The sequence below is a fragment of the Symphalangus syndactylus genome, chromosome 8 (genome assembly GCF_028878055.3).
Source record: "Symphalangus syndactylus isolate Jambi chromosome 8, NHGRI_mSymSyn1-v2.1_pri, whole genome shotgun sequence".
Classification (NCBI taxonomy): Eukaryota; Metazoa; Chordata; class Mammalia; order Primates; family Hylobatidae; genus Symphalangus; species Symphalangus syndactylus.
Window position 1 is genome coordinate 21,729,028 of NC_072430.2, and position 15,109 is coordinate 21,744,136.

The window sequence follows — 15,109 nt, forward strand, 5'->3', positions numbered from 1 at the left end:
CTGTGTTTATTTTCTGTCTCCTTCATTGCTGGACTTAGTAAGGTGCAGCTCCTTGGGGGCAGGAATCTTGTCTGTCATGTTCATCACTGGATTCCAGGGCTTGGAATGCTGCCTGGCACTTGGTAGGCCCTCCATTAAAGTTGGTTGGTGAAATGAATCAACAAATAAAGGAATAAAAAAAATGAACAAATGAATCCATACCCACCTCCTGCGTTAATCTTATCCATCAATCTGTCCCCAGCTCCCAGCACAGTAACTGACATGTGTGTTCAGCTGGGATTATAGAACAAATCTTATCAATTCTTTGTTTATGCATTTATAAAACACAATTTAACGATGCACTAAATCAGATCAGCATGAATGAAGCTTTCCAGATGGGCACTGAACCAGGATTCTCTTTCTTCATGCCTTGCTTCCTCAAAACTGGTCCACATTATCCTCCCCGGCAGCATAAGAACTGCCAAATTGCCAGGCACAGAATCATGAGCTAATTAATGAGACTGAGTCACTGTGTTTTGCTTGTAGGTATGTTCGCCCCACAGCCAAGACTAACTGATGCAACAGAGGAAGGGCTCCCCGAGGAGGGGAGGGCTGAGCCAGATCTGAACAACCAGAAGAAGACTAAGAGCAGTAAATTCCAGGTGGAGGAATTTGGAAGGCGTGTGTAGGAAAGTCATTTAGAAGGAGATAGGACAGCACTTTTTTTTTTAACACTTTATTGAACATCAAGCCAGAAAATGTACAATTGGTGAACTACCCCCTAGAGAATAACATGCTTGTACAACCAGACCCATATGAGAAACAAAGCATGACCGGCATCCCAGAGGCACTCCTCACGCTCCTTCCCATTTCCCACCTCCCTCCCAGGCTAACCACTATCCTGACTTTTCTCATCACAGATTGTGTGTTTTTGAGCATTTTTCAACAGGACTCTGCAGTGTGCACTATTTTGTATCTGGCTGCTTTCGTCCCATGTTAGGGTTGTGAGACTCATCCATGTTGTTCTCTCCTCCTCTTGATAAATTGTATTCCATTATTTACACATCCTCCTCCTGACGGATCTTTGGGCTGTGTTGGCTATGGAGAATAACACTGCCATGAATACTCCTGAACACATCTTTTCAAGGAATATATTTGTACACTTTTTTTTCTTTTTTCAAGAAGGAGTCGCGCTCTGTCGCCCAGGCTAGAGTACAGTGGCGTGATCTTGGCTCACTACAAACTCAACCTCCCAGGTTCAAACGATCCTCCTGCCTCAGCCTCCCAAGTAGCTGGGATTACAGGCCTGCATTATGATGCCCAGCTAATTTTTGTATTTTTAATAGAGATGGGGTTTTGCCATGTTGGCCAGGCTGGTCTCAAACTCCTGACCTCAAATGATCCACCCACCTCGGCCTCCCAAAGTGCTGGGGTTAACAGGCATGAGCCACCATGTCCAGCTGATATTTGTACACTTCTGGTGAGTGTAGACTGCCAGTGAAATTCTTGGGTCATAGGGTTTGACATAAAGCAGCTCTTTTGAGGAACTGAAGGGAACAGGTGGCTTGAAAGAAGAGGGGGGAACTAACGAGAGGCGGGGTCAAACTTTCCCAAGCCCTGTGAACATGGCAAGGAGGCTGATTTTCATGAGATGTGCAGGGGGAGGTCAGGGAGTGACATACTCCAATGATATTTTAAGATCACCCTGGAGAGTGAGGTTGGAGACCACCATGGGGGACAAGGAAACAGGTAGGTGGTGGTGGAGGGAATCTAAGGGAGAGATGACCATGACCTGGACTAGGACGCTGTGGAGATGGAGAGGAGAGGATCGTGCTCTAGTTAGCTAGTACCGCATAACAGAGCTGAGCAGCTTAAAACGAAGCAATGGATTTTCTCCAAAGATTTTGGAGGTTGACTGAGTTCTGCCGGGAAATTCTTATACGGGATCTCTTATGCTGTTGCAGTCAGGTGAGATAGCTGGGGCTGTAGCTCCAGCCAGGCCAAAAGCTCAGCTGGGCTGAAGATGAGCTCTTGTCCGAGGTGGGTTTTTCACTCACCTGCTTGGCTCCTGGGCTGAGACACCTCAAGCAGTTGGGGGCTGGTGGGACCCATGTCACCCCATATGCAGCTGACTGGGCTTCCTCATAGCATGGCACTCTCAGATTGATTAAATGGAAGAAGCCTATGACCAGAGCGAGTGTTCTAAGAGGTTAGGACAGATGCTGCAAGGCTTCCTATGACCCCCAGCCTCAGGGGCCCCCAAATATTGCATCCACTACATTCTCTTAGCCAAGCGAGTCATTAAGTCTAGCTGTGGTAGGAAGCAGGACTTGACTCTGAAGGTGGGGCTCAGATACCGGACCAAATTGAGGACTAGCTGAAACAGGTTGGGACAGAAGCACTTCCCCATAAGACACCCGACCAGTTTGCCATGTGAGTTTACCATTGCTATGGCAACACCTGAAGGTCACCACCCCCTTCCATGGCAATGACCCAGCAATCCAGAGGCTACCACACTTTTCCTAGAAATTTCTGCATAAACTGTCCCTTAATTTGCAATATAGTTAAAAGTGAGTATAAACGCGACTGCCGAACTGCCTCTGAGCCACTATTCTGGGTACGCTGCCCATGGGGTACCCCTGCTCCGCAAGGAGCAATGCCTTTGTTGCTGCTGTTGTTCACTGCTGCTTCAATAAAAGTTTCTGTTTAACACCACCAGCTCACCCTTGTATTCTTTCCTAGATGGAGCCAAGAACCCTCCCAAGCTAAGCCCCGATTCTGGGGCTCACCTGTCTTGCATCACAGCCCACTTTCAAGGGAGGAGAAATGAGATTCTCCTGTTTCATGTGAGGAGCAGCATGCCCCTGTGGGAAGGGAAGAGTTGGTGGAGGTCCTCTTTGGATGACATTGGCTACCAAGGATGGATTTGGACTTTTTGCTGGCTTGGATAAAGGCTTTTTGTTTGTTTCTTTGTTTTTGCTTTGTTTTGGCATCTACATGTTGAAATCAGTTTGAACAGCAGGAAACATACATACTTTTCCAGCACAGCCACAGTGTTTGGGATGCTCAGGGGTCAGAGGCAGAAACATCCACAGCATTTCACACACACAGAAGAAACCTTTCTGCAGAGGGCAATGGAGAGACTTTTTGCTCCCGGCCTAATAGGGAAAACTTGCCCCTTGTGATCTTGTTTACCTAAGACCAACAATTGGCTGAAAGTATTTCTTAGTGAATTTCTAACTTGAGCTATTCTCCTCAAAGGCTGCTGCTGCAGAGCAGAAAGATCAGACTTGGTTTCTGCAAAACATCTGGACTCCAGTTCCTTCTTGGCTAACCTAATGACTCATGTGACCTTGGGGACATTACTGAACTTTTTTGTCCTTAATTTCCTCATCAATAAAATCAGGATGATAACAGTACCTCCTTGGAAGAGTTGTTGAGAGGATTAAATTAGATAATACATACAAAGCACTTGGCCCAATCCTTGGGAAATGGTGAGTTCTTGGTCAATGTCAGCTGCACAGTAAGTTAATAGATGCACAACAAATTTGTTGTGATTGAGTTGTCTATGTAAGGAATGTCAGCGTGAAGCACTGGCTCAAGGATTTTATCTGTGCCACACTTGAGTATTTGTTTATTTATTTATTTATTTATTTAGAGATGGAGTCTTGCTCTGTCACCCAGGCTGGAGTGCAGTGGCATGATCTTGGCTCACTGCAACCTCTGTCTCCGGGGCTCAAGCAATTCTCCTGCCTCAGCCTTCCGAGTAGCTGGGATTACAGGTGTTCACCACCATGCCTGCCTAATTTTTGTATTTTTAGTAGAGACGAGGTTTCTCCATGTTGGCCAGGCTGGTCTCGAACTCCTGACTTCAGGTGATCCACCCTCCTCGGCCTTCCAGAGTGCTGGGATTATAGGCGTGAGCTTCCTGGGACTATCAGCAATAAAGTTTGCTTTTGATTCCAAATGTTAAAAAATTATATATATATATATATATATATATATATATATATAATCTGCAATGCTGTTGCAAATACCTCATATACAGTGCTTTCTCTCCCTCCATAGTACCCTATCTCTCTTTACATCTTGCCAATATCTCACACTTTGTAAGTGGGAAAGTTTATCATTTGCTTCACTAGGAGATGTACACTCTTTAAATAGTGTTCTAATGTCTGCAAAAAAAAAAAAATTAGCAGAGCTGTCTCTAGGGAAGCAGCCTTTGTTCAAACCTGGAAGAAATGAGGGTTTTATTTGTGGAAATTGGGGCATCCGGTGCTGTCTACTTAGGGAAGCAGGATTTTTTTAACCACCCACCAACACCTACACACACCAAAAAAATTAATAAAATCTCAGAGAATATATTAATCTTTTACTTACAGGTAATCTCCCAAGTTCAGGGCAAGTTTTTCTTCTGAATGTTGTTCACCCCATACCATGGAAATGATCTGAATCTTACCAAAGAGCCTCACTGAAAATCTCTTCTCTACATGCACAGCTTTGATCTCACATAATCCTTCCAGGTAGGGACACTGGGGCCCATTTTACAGATGACAACACAGAGGCCAAAATTAATTAGGAACTTGCCCAAGTTCTCACAGCTCGTGAGTAGCCACTTCTGTCTGTTGTCCACTGCACCACACCCACCATTCTTTTGCCTGAGCTTGGATTCTTTCTTTTTTTTTGAGATAGGGTCTCGATCTGTCGCCCAGGCTGGAGTGCAGTGGTGCGATCTCGGCTCACTGCAACCTCCGCCTCCCAGGTTCAAGCAATTCTCCTGCCTCAGCCTCCCAAGCAGCTGGGACTACAGGTGTGCACCACCACACCCAGCTAATTTTTGTATTTTTAGTAGAGACAGGGTTTCACCATGTTGGCCAGGATGGTCTCCAACTCTTGACCTCGTTATCTGCCTGCCTCAGCCTCCCAAAGTGCTGGGATTACAGGCATGAGCCACCGTGCCCAGCCAAGCCTGGATTCTTTCTATGTCTCAGTATCTCTCTCTGCTACCAGCCTTTGCATTATATCCCACAGGATTCCTGGAGGTAGGTAGCAATGGGTGAGAAAAGTTTAGCAGGCAAAACCTCAGCAGACAGGCTGACACCCAGCATTCCCAAGGCACAGATGAGACCCTGACTCTCTTGAGCTTGGCACTCAATGAGTATTAGGAGTTACTGCTTGGTGAAGTTTAAATATTTGTTTATTCATGTATGCAACTAACATTTATTGAGCTCCTACTATGTGCTCAGCATGGTACTGGGCTCTGGCGATGTACAGATGAATTAGACAGCTCTGCTTGCAAGGCATTCTTGAGGAGTTTGCAGTATAGTGGGTGTAACAGACATACAGAAGTCCTAGAAGCAAAAGCTTATGGACAGGGCGTTGCCAAATTCCTCAGCCAGCTGCCAGGTACTGCTGATTCCACTGTCTGAACAGCTGGAGAATCCATCTCCATGACCACCTCTCTGGCGAAGGCTGCCACTGCCTGACACCTGCATCATCGAGGCCAGCAGGACCGCCTGACAGCCTGCCTCACTCCTCTGATCACTTCTCCACACTGCAACTAAAGGAACAATCTGATCCCTGTATAAGTCCTCCAAAGGCTCTTTGATGTCCTTTCCATAAGGTCTAAAATGCAGAGGCAGGTTACACTGTAGAGAGTTGGACTCCCTCCTCACAGGTGGATTCTGGGTCTTGTTCACAGTTGGGTGCTACCGCAGGGCCAGACCCTGGGTGACCAATGATTCCAGAGGGTCTTTATGATCCAGTGCAGCCTGGTGACATCATAATGAAAGCCCCCTGCCCAGGAGATATTTTTGGTCCATTTGAAGGATAATCATTGGTCAATCTAGCTAGGATCCACTATCATCACTTAATCGGACTTAAAATTTGAAATTTCTAAAGATTTTTATATGCTGGTTAGCACTCTGATTTAATGGAGTTAAGACTTTTTAAAAAATACAACATAAACATATGACTAATACCAATTGCCAAGCGTCAATCTGGCCCATAGCATGAGCCCTTATGCAGTCATATTTGGGAGAGATACGGGTAGGCGGTAAGAGCTACAGGACAAAGACTGGTTTTGCCTTGCTCTGTGATCTTGGGTGGGTTACTTAGTAGCTTTAAGCCCTGTCTAAAACTGATCTCTGCCTCCTTGGCCTCATGAAGTCACTGCAAAAACCAGATGAACACTGGCTAAGAAAGGGCTGTCCAAACCCTAAAGGGTTGTACACATGTGAGGGCTTGAGGCCGTGACCAGAGAAGGCAGCATTCCCCTTGCCACAGCCCCCAACACACTCCTCTCCTGGAAGTGGCTGGGAGGGTGCGCTGGGCTTATCTTCATTGTCCTGTACTTCCCCAAAGTGGGTCTGGGATGAGGAGATGCAAACCTCTACCTGGGTTTCCTGCCAGAATTCATCAGTTCCCATAAGCAGAGGCAGGACGACCATTAGGCCATCCATCATGAGAGGTTGCAGGGAATCTGGACCTGTCTGGACCATGTTTTAGAAGCCCTTACATGGGAAGAGATGTTAGACTTAGAGATCTTTAAGGTTCATTTCGGGGATTCTTTACAATTCTCTGACTCCAAGTCCTTTCCCTCAGCAGAAATCAGTTTTAAACAATGACAAGGATTCTAGCAGAATTGGGCAATTTCTATAAACTCAGTTTCTGGAAACTCCCAGGAAGTCAAGCCTTCAGGCAGAATACTTCTCCTTCCCCCGGAGAAGTGCAAAAGAAAAAGAGTACTGTTGATTCATGCAAGATGCCAAATACCTAATTTCTTCTGAAAGTCACACACCCTTGTCTCCCAGCCAGAACTCCAGATCCAGGAGGCTGCGCACACCCAGAGGAAGGGACATATCATAGATTGGTATGTACCTGGTTCCCAAAAGCATGTGCTTTGCCTATTGCACATATGCAAACTTTTTTTAAATCACCTTTCCAGGAGCGTACTGGGGCCTTAGACATGAAGGTCAACTGTTTTTTCACTTTGGTCCCCTGGTTTCTGGGTTCAGACCTATAGTGAGAGTCATTCATTCATCCATCCATTTAATTTCGAGACCTCTCCCTGTGCCAGACACAGAGCAGCCCTTGTTTTCACATACTTCACAATTTATTGGGGAAAACTATCAAGTAAACATAATTATAGTACGATGCAATCGGGAAACAGAATTGCAGAGTTCATGGAATATTATGTGATTGTACTTAATATTACGGGAATCGTACAAGACAGGCACCCAGCTGGGCCTAGGGGTGTTGGAGAAGTCTCTGAGGTGCACATGATTAAGCAGGAGTAAGCTAGGTAAAGGTGAAGTGCAGGGAGCAGGGGAAGGGCGTTTCAAAGGGGACAAATGAGCAAAGGTCTGGAAGTGACTGGATGTGGCCAGGACCTGCGGCAGCTTAGTACTGCTGGGTCAAAAAGCGTAGAGCCAGGACTGAGGAGCACAGATCAATCACGGATGACTTTGTGTGCCCCACAGAGGAGCCCAGAGACACTGTAGGAGACAGGGGTGATATTGACACATGAGTTCAATGAATATTCCAGTACCTTTTAGAGGCCAGCCTCATGCTCAATACTGGTTTCTATTCCTTTTTGAAAAACACCTAAAATTCTTTCCACCTTACTGAAAAGCAAAGAAGTTCTTTAGGCTGAGAGTCGTCCAACATCTGGTATACAATTGGTGCTCAATCGATGGTGATCATAGTCCTCCCTGCCAGGGAGCTGTTGCTGCCTGGGTAGTGTTCCCCAAATGATGTGGCTGTCCATTCCCAGGATCAGACATCTTTGCATCATGAAAAATGGCCCAATCCTGTAGCTAACATCCACAGGGCACGTTGCTTAAAGACAGATTCCCTGCAACCTGTCTCATGATGGAGAAGAAGGCTGATTGATTCTCTTAGCTCTCTGCTTTGTAAAGAAAATGGTTTTCAGCAAAACTTCACCTCACAGCAATTATGGAAAATAAATTGAAGTGTAAGAACAGGGAGATGGCTAGCAGATGGGGCAAAATTAGCCTGGCTGCTACTACCACCCTGGCTCCACAGGACGCAGAAAGAGATCCTGCTCCCTGGAGTGTGAAATGACCACAAGATTAAGAATCAAGGGAGCAGCAAGGAAGCTCCTGCCTCAAGCCCAAGCACCCAGGAGCCCCTGATGGGGCCTCCACTTCTGTCTCCACTGATCCCACCTTCCCCTGCCCAAACTGCTGTCCCTGTGGGGGTTCCTCTCCTCCTTCTGGGCTCAGCTCCAAGGTCAGCCTTTAGAGACCTCTGCTGCCCTCCACCCCCATTCACAGTTTCTTAACCCAGATTGACTTTCTCCTTTCTGGAGTCCACTTTAGAAATCTCCTTCCCTTGTTTAATGGCTACCTGAAAGCCCCTGCCCCCATGGATGACTTGAGGGTAGACTCACCCTCCTTCAGGGCCCTGCCTCAAGGGCACAGGTCTGTCCTTCGGGGGACCTCCATAGCTACTGGGTAATTAGTGGGCAGCCGGGTTTCCCGGATTCATTGCTGTGAACAGAGCAGCGATGCACACAGGCCCATGTATTTAAACGCCCAGTGAGCCCTGTCCATTTTTTCCCCCTCTTGGAACACTGAATATTTAAAGCCATTTTCTTTGTGGCCTTAGTTGTCACAGAAAGGGCCCAAGCACTGAGCTGGGAGGAGGGGGCTGGGACTTCCTGCTCCTAAGTCATTCCTCAGCCTTGGGCAAATTCGGTAACTGTAGGGTCTCACTGTTAAGGAGTGTAAACCACATGGTAGGCCCCAAACAAGATAAGATCCTGGAATTCTCTAGAGTTCAACAGTGGAGGTGGGGAGGGAGGGGACCGGAAGGCCTGTCCTGGCATTTTCAGTAATTTCCACAGGAAGTTCTGTCCTGGCATTTTCAGTAATTTCAAGTGACCCCACAGAGGGTCACTTGGAGACTCAGTGGCCAGAGACCCCACAGCGTACCCCAGCTCCTAGTAGTTGGCCTGCTTCTTGCTCCTTCCTAGAAGCTGAAGTCACATCACTGGACCTGAAAAGGCTCCTAGTATCTAGGCCAACGAAGAAGACCCTTCTTTCACAGCCCCCCCACTTTGGAGACTCCCACAACTTTACCTCCACACTAGTTTGCCCCCCGACCCAGGCCCTCGACGCTCCCCACGCAGGGCTCCCAGGATTCGGGGATGGGCAGGGCTCGGGTCCTGGTCCCTCCAAGTGGGGGCTGCCTCTCCAGAGTGGGCAAGGGACAGGGGACCCGCGGAGGGGGCGTCTTATCCCGGACGGGAGGGAGATGCTGCCTCCTGGACCAGGTACTGGGACCCGCGGGCCCACCCCCAGTTGCGTCACCAGGCCCACCGCCCCCTGAGACATCACAATGTGGGGGCCGGGACCCGCGCCTCATAACCGCCGGTTTGTAACCAAACAATCCAACCTACAAACACCCCGGAAAGAAAAAAAACACAAACTAGCCTGACCCAGCCTCCCGCCCCTGCCCCGCCCCGCCCAGCCCCGCCCCTCGCCCCTCGCCCCTCGCCCCTCAGGGCCCCCGCCCCCGCACGGGGGAGTGAGCGCGAGCCCGGCGCCCCGCACCCGCCGCCCCGCGCTCGCTCGCTGCCAGCCCGAGGCGGGGGCGGCCCACATCGCGCCGCCCGCCCCGCCCGCGCCCCGCCCGCGCCCCGCCCGCGCCCGCCGCGGCTCTTGCTCCGCGGCGCCCTCGCCGGGTGCGTGCCGCTCGCGCGCCCGCCAGCCAGGCTCTCCGCGCCCGCCGCCCGCGCCGCGCTGGCCCGGGCCCTCCCGCCCGCGCTTCATGGCTGCACACGAGTGGGACTGGTTCCAACGCGAGGAGCTCATCGGGCAGATTAGCGACATCCGAGTGCAGAACCTGCAAGGTAACGCAGCCCAGGCTCGGCCGGGCGCTCGGGGAGCCCGGGGCGCCGCTCCGACACTTGGCAACTCCCCCCCGCCGCCCCCGCTCTCCGGCCGCTCGCTGTTCCTGTCACTAGCCTCGGGGTGGGAGGCTGGGGTTGGACACCCGCCCCCAAGCCCCAGGGCGGGCAGCCCCGGCCAGGTTTACAGTTGCCCAGGGGGTGGGGCGCCACACGTGTGTGTGTTGTGGGGAGAGGGCTCGCATTTTCATTAGGGGGACGTCACCACCCCCTCCAGCCACCGCTGCGAGTTTGGAGAAGTTTGTACGTGGGCTTTTGGGGGCGGTGGCCCGGGTCAGGGAGGGGAGGAGACAGTGCGACTCTGTGTGTGTGTGTGTGTGTGTGTGTGTGTGTGTGTGAGTTCGTGCACTTCCTAAGTACCTTCGAGGCAAGGGGAATTGAATGGTGGGCGGCGCTTCAGGGGGTGAGTTGGGGAAAGGGAGGCCAGGGGTGCGGATCGGATCGGTGGGGTCAGGCAAGCACCCAACTCCAGCGGCCACTTTGCTTAGGGAGCTGCCCCTCCCCTGCAGGATCAGGACTGTAACTGGGGAGAGGGCGAGAGCCCCCTCCCCGCCACGCTGGCCCCCAACTCCGACCCTGCCTGGGCACAGGACACTGGGACCAAGCCTTCTACCTGGGAGGTAGCTGAGAAGAGGTGAAAGAGAAACTCCAGTGGTGGAGAGCGGCTGGGGATGGCGGTGCTACACATGAAGTGTGTTTCTCTTTCAAAAGAATTTATTCAATGTGGAAACTTAGAAAGCACAAAAATATTTGAAAGAAAAAAGTCACCCATAATTTCCCCCCTACAACCTACCCACCCAAAAGACAGCTGTTCTTCGTGGAACTGTATCTCCAGCTTCTTTTTTTCATATGTGGGCTTTGCAGAACTAGATAGAACACCACTTCCGGCCCTTCTTCACCCACATTGACCTGTGCAGGTGAAGCTTCTGTAGCTGCTTCCCCTGCAGGCTTGGGTTTCTAGAGATTCAAGGTTAGGAGTGGCTAGGAGCGAGCTGGGAGGCCTGGGCAGAGAGGCGATGGGGCCGTGGGTGCCCTCCACCAGCAAGGGCAGCGACTTTACTGTTAGAGGGCAGGGAGCCCCAGCCGCTGGGGGATGGATGGCCGAGCAGTCAAGTTTAAACATTACACCTGATTGAATGTTTCCTGGGAGCCCAGGATCTGCCCCACCCCTAGGTTGGGCAAGGACAGTGCCGGCAGAGGTGACCTCAAAAGGATTGGGGAGCCTCCTGGGGTGGACACTGGAAACAGCTTGCTCTGGGCCGCTCTGAACTCTTCTGGCTGTGATTTGTGTTAAAGGAGGAGGCTTGGGCTGAGGATGTTGAAAGTGATCTCTTTTGATAATAAGCCAAGTGCCTGGATCCTGTTGCCTGAGAAGAACTGACATCCTGTTTGGGGGTGGGCATTAGTGTCTTCTGCTGAGATGCCATTTGTTTGGACTGTCGGGGTGTGAGTGTGTGTACCTGTCTGCCTTAGGCAATCACTGAGTGTTTAATAAGCACATACTAACCAATGCTTCGTGCAACAAGTTACTGCATTCCTCTAGGATTAGCTCCTGGTTTAGAGACGACTGACTGTTGTGAAGAGATGCCCTGCAATATGAACATTAGGTTACAACCAGAACAATGGGAGAAGGCTTTACAGAATAGGGACAATTTGAGATGGGTCCTGGAGGTTGGGTAGGAGTTCACTGAGTAGGCTTCTCTCCCTCAGCTCCCAGTGAACTGTCCTCACTTTCAGGCAAACATTAGTTACAATTCAAGCATCAACAGGCTTTGCCATTAAAAAAATAAACTTTTAAATATATGTATATGTTTAAATGTGCACTTATTCTTAAGTTCAACAAAACTTTATGTATGGGTACATCTGTGTAACAGCCACCCAGATCAAGATGTAGATTTCCAGTACCCTAGATGGTCGATTCATCTTCTTTCCCAGCCAGTAACACTGCCCCCAGACCACCAAGGGAACAAACTTGATCCATTACTGAAAGTTAGTTTTGCCGCTAGAACCTGATATACAATTGGATCATACAGTATGTACTCTGGCCTTTTTTTTTTTTTTTTCAGCATTATGTTGGTGTGATTCTTCTGTGCTCTCGCCTGTATCTGGACTTCCTTTTCTTGCTGAGTACTATTCCATGGTATGGATGCACCGCCGTTTGATGATCCATTCACCTGTTGAGGGACCTTTGGGTTGTGTGCAGTTTGGGGCTATTATGAATGAATGAAGCTGTCCGTGTCTTTTGGGGGCATTAGCACTGTAGAGTTACCGTGTCGGGCGTTGTGCTTTGCTTAGCATTGCTGAGAAGAGGCTGGGAGTGGAGTTGGGGGCAGGCATCTGTCTTCTCTTGATTTTTCCCTTGGTCAGTCTCTTGACTGAATGCTCAATAGGCATTTTCTCTCCTTGCTCCTGTGGTACTCAGGAAGTCTCAGCCAAAGGGCCGAGTCTAGAAGGTGCTCCACGCCGAGCTTAGAGCATCTGCCATAACTGGCTGTCAGATGTCAGATGGCCCATGGCCCGGGATGTGCCTGGATGATCGGCTTTGGGGGCCACCAGCAGGGGCCTTGTTCTTCTGAACTCAGTGCAGAGGGTAGTCAAGTTAAGGGAGGCAGGAGGAGTCCAGGGAGAGGGGCTGCCATTGAAGCTGTGTGCCTGCTTGCAGCACAGATAGCCGCAGTTGTCGTGGCAATGGAAGGAGGGCTACAGTGGGATCTTACAGATCTGTAATCATAGGGATTGAGAAGGATTCCCGGCCTCCATCTGCAGGCAGCAGCTGCTGTCAGGGTCAGGCATTCCTGGTTCTTTTCAGAAAGCTTGACTCTCTTGGGGCCCTGGGATGGGGTGATCCTGGGGTCATTAATGAGGGGTAGCCCTGAGGTTATGGCCTCTGGGATATTGCATTTCAGGGAAGAATAGTTTAATAATAGAGCTGTATCTTTATATCTTTCCATATATCCATATGTTTAAGTTGACTTAGAAATATCTTGGCCTCTGCTCACTTGCTCATCCAAGGCTTTTATCTCTCACCCTGAACTGTGGGATTCTGAAATCTATGTAATATGATTGTGATGTCATAGATCATCCCCCAAAAAACAATGGAATGAAGATTTCCAGACCTGTCTCTGGAGGTCAGGTTGAGCTGGGCAGAGTGATGGCCCCTCCCGAGAGGCCTGCCACTCACCTTCCTGTGTCTGATACTCGAGCAGATGCAGTTCTCATGGATACATTCACTTGCATAGCTCAAAAAGATGTTTGTCAAGGAGGAGCCCTCTGTCAGAGCACAGACACGTCCCTCTGGGCAGACTGCCGGTGCCACCCTCACAGGGTCCCTTGCAGGGAAACGGGGGTGGTCCAAGCTGTTGACCTTTTTGGAGAAGAGAAGATGGAATTGCAGGATGCTGGCAGCCTCTTCCAGGTGGTCCCCACTTCCTTGGAGCCATGTGGGAAGGCAGGGACATATTTTCTAGAATTGACATTAGAGGTGGTGTGTTAATAGGTCTGCATCTTAGTTCCCTGCCTGGCTGTTGGCTACAAGGGCTCCAGTGTCCTTCGAAAGACAGGCTACTCTGGCTGCCCCCTCTCCCTCTTTGCCTGAACCTCAGGGTCCAGCTCAGTGTTCCTCCAGTTCTGGGGGTCACTGTACTGTTGGACAAAAAGGGGTGTCAGGCCAGGATTTAAAGAAGACTCCATTCATGTGGGAAGCCTCCACCACCCAAAAAACCCACAACCCTTCTCTGAGCAGTTTAGCACATGTGTGTCGAACATGTAGCATCTTGCAGGCATTGGAGAATGAAAGCTGGTTCTAGTCTCTGCCTTTCAGGAGCGTGAAACTGTCATGGGCACCCAGCCAGACTGGAGCTTGAATTTTCTGATTCTAGCGGTGCGGAGGTCAGTTCTGCTTTGGGCCATCCCCTGTCGTTCTGGTGCTTTTGGGGTTTGATGCTGTAATTCTGGACCTGGACTTTGAAGGCCGAGCAGAAACTTGACTGCGTGGGTTCTGGGTTGCACAGTGCAGAAGGGAGAGAAATTATTGGAATCCCCTCAAGGGCAGGCTCAGAGGCAGGGCAGGGCCTGCATTTTCAGAAGGATCAGCCCCGGCCCATGTGGCCCACTTTCTCCTTTTGTTCCACTGGCTCAGGCCCAGGAGCAGGTGTTCCTCATGCGAGCTTGGACTCCACAGTAACTGACTTCTTTGTGGCTTTCCACCTACCACTCAGCCACTCGAGCATGTTGTTGCTAAAGCCACCAGTAGGTTTTGTGACCTACAGCAGAGCTTCCCAACCCGTGAGCTAAGGGCAGCAGAGTGGGGGCCTGGGCAGCCCTTTGGTCCATCCCAGGACAAATAGTATCATGGTCCCATGTGACCATGAGAAAAAGGCCAGGTTGCACTGGCTTACGGGATGAAGTCCAAGCCCCTTGACCTGTTGTGCGAGGTCACCTGTGGCCTGGCTCAGGATGCCACACCAACCTTCTCTCCCATAACTCCCCAACACTTCCTGCCCCCACAGCCTGCCCCTCCAGTTCCTTATCGCCCCATCTTTACCTCCCTATCTCTAGACCTTCCTTTCACACAGCAGTGGAGCACACAGTAGTGGGATGGGATGCTGCCATGGTCACTGTTATCCAGCAGCCAGAGAAGGGATGGAGCCAAGGAGGGTCCGTTCCTGTTCTCACCTCCGCCAGCTCTTAGAGGGCACAGCAAGTGCACTGAAGATTTCTATATAAAAACCCAAAGAAAACCAAATGCACAGGTTTCATGTCAAGGAACTGCCTGCCAGGGCACTACCCCTGGGGCTGTGTGCCTGGTTCTAAGGGATGAATCATCATGTAGAAAGTTTCTTTCTGGCTGTGGCTGGGGTCAGGCCACGGGCTTTGAGTTCACTCCTGATTACAGGCAAAAGGCTGTGTTCTAGTGGCAGCTCCGTCCCTATCTCATGGTGTGGATTTTTCTCGAGGGGCCTTTCCAGGTGGAGCATTGTGCAGCTGTGGAAGTCACAGCCAAGACCCAAAGGCTGAAGGCCTGAGCCAGGGTCCTGGCTTTGTTGCAAACTCTCTGTGAGATTCTGAAAAATCTCTCTCCCTTGGGGTTCCTTAGTTTCCTCATTTGCAAAATGAGAGGGTTGGATTATCTGGGGCTCAAATCCACCCCTGGGAAGGAGGTCAAGGAGTGGTGGGCCTGGGCAGGTGCCCACCTAC

General features: G+C 50.3%; 1 protein-coding gene and 1 long non-coding RNA gene across 6 annotated transcripts in view; one reads left to right on the forward strand and one right to left on the reverse strand.

Moving 5' to 3' along the window:
- Positions 1-7,071: 7,071 nt before the first annotated feature.
- On the reverse strand, positions 7,072-9,310 carry LOC129488875 (uncharacterized). Its single transcript, XR_008659735.2, has 3 exons — positions 9,084-9,310; positions 8,393-8,492; positions 7,072-7,841 (listed from the first exon to the last, which is right to left on the reverse strand). It is a non-coding gene; the product is annotated as an uncharacterized lncRNA (long non-coding RNA).
- A 348-nt stretch (positions 9,311-9,658) lies between these two features.
- CLMN (calmin) overlaps positions 9,659-15,109 on the forward strand; it is a 125,887-nt gene continuing 120,436 nt past the window's right edge. The window contains exon 1 of one of the 5 annotated variants that reach the window (XM_055288287.1): positions 9,659-9,856. In XM_055288287.1, the coding sequence (XP_055144262.1) occupies positions 9,775-9,856 (82 nt within the window). In that variant the 5' untranslated portion in view covers positions 9,659-9,774. The remainder of the gene's footprint in view (positions 9,857-15,109) is intronic. The other 4 variants (XM_055288285.2, XM_063645496.1, XM_055288288.2 and 1 more) reach the window with 4 other exon arrangements.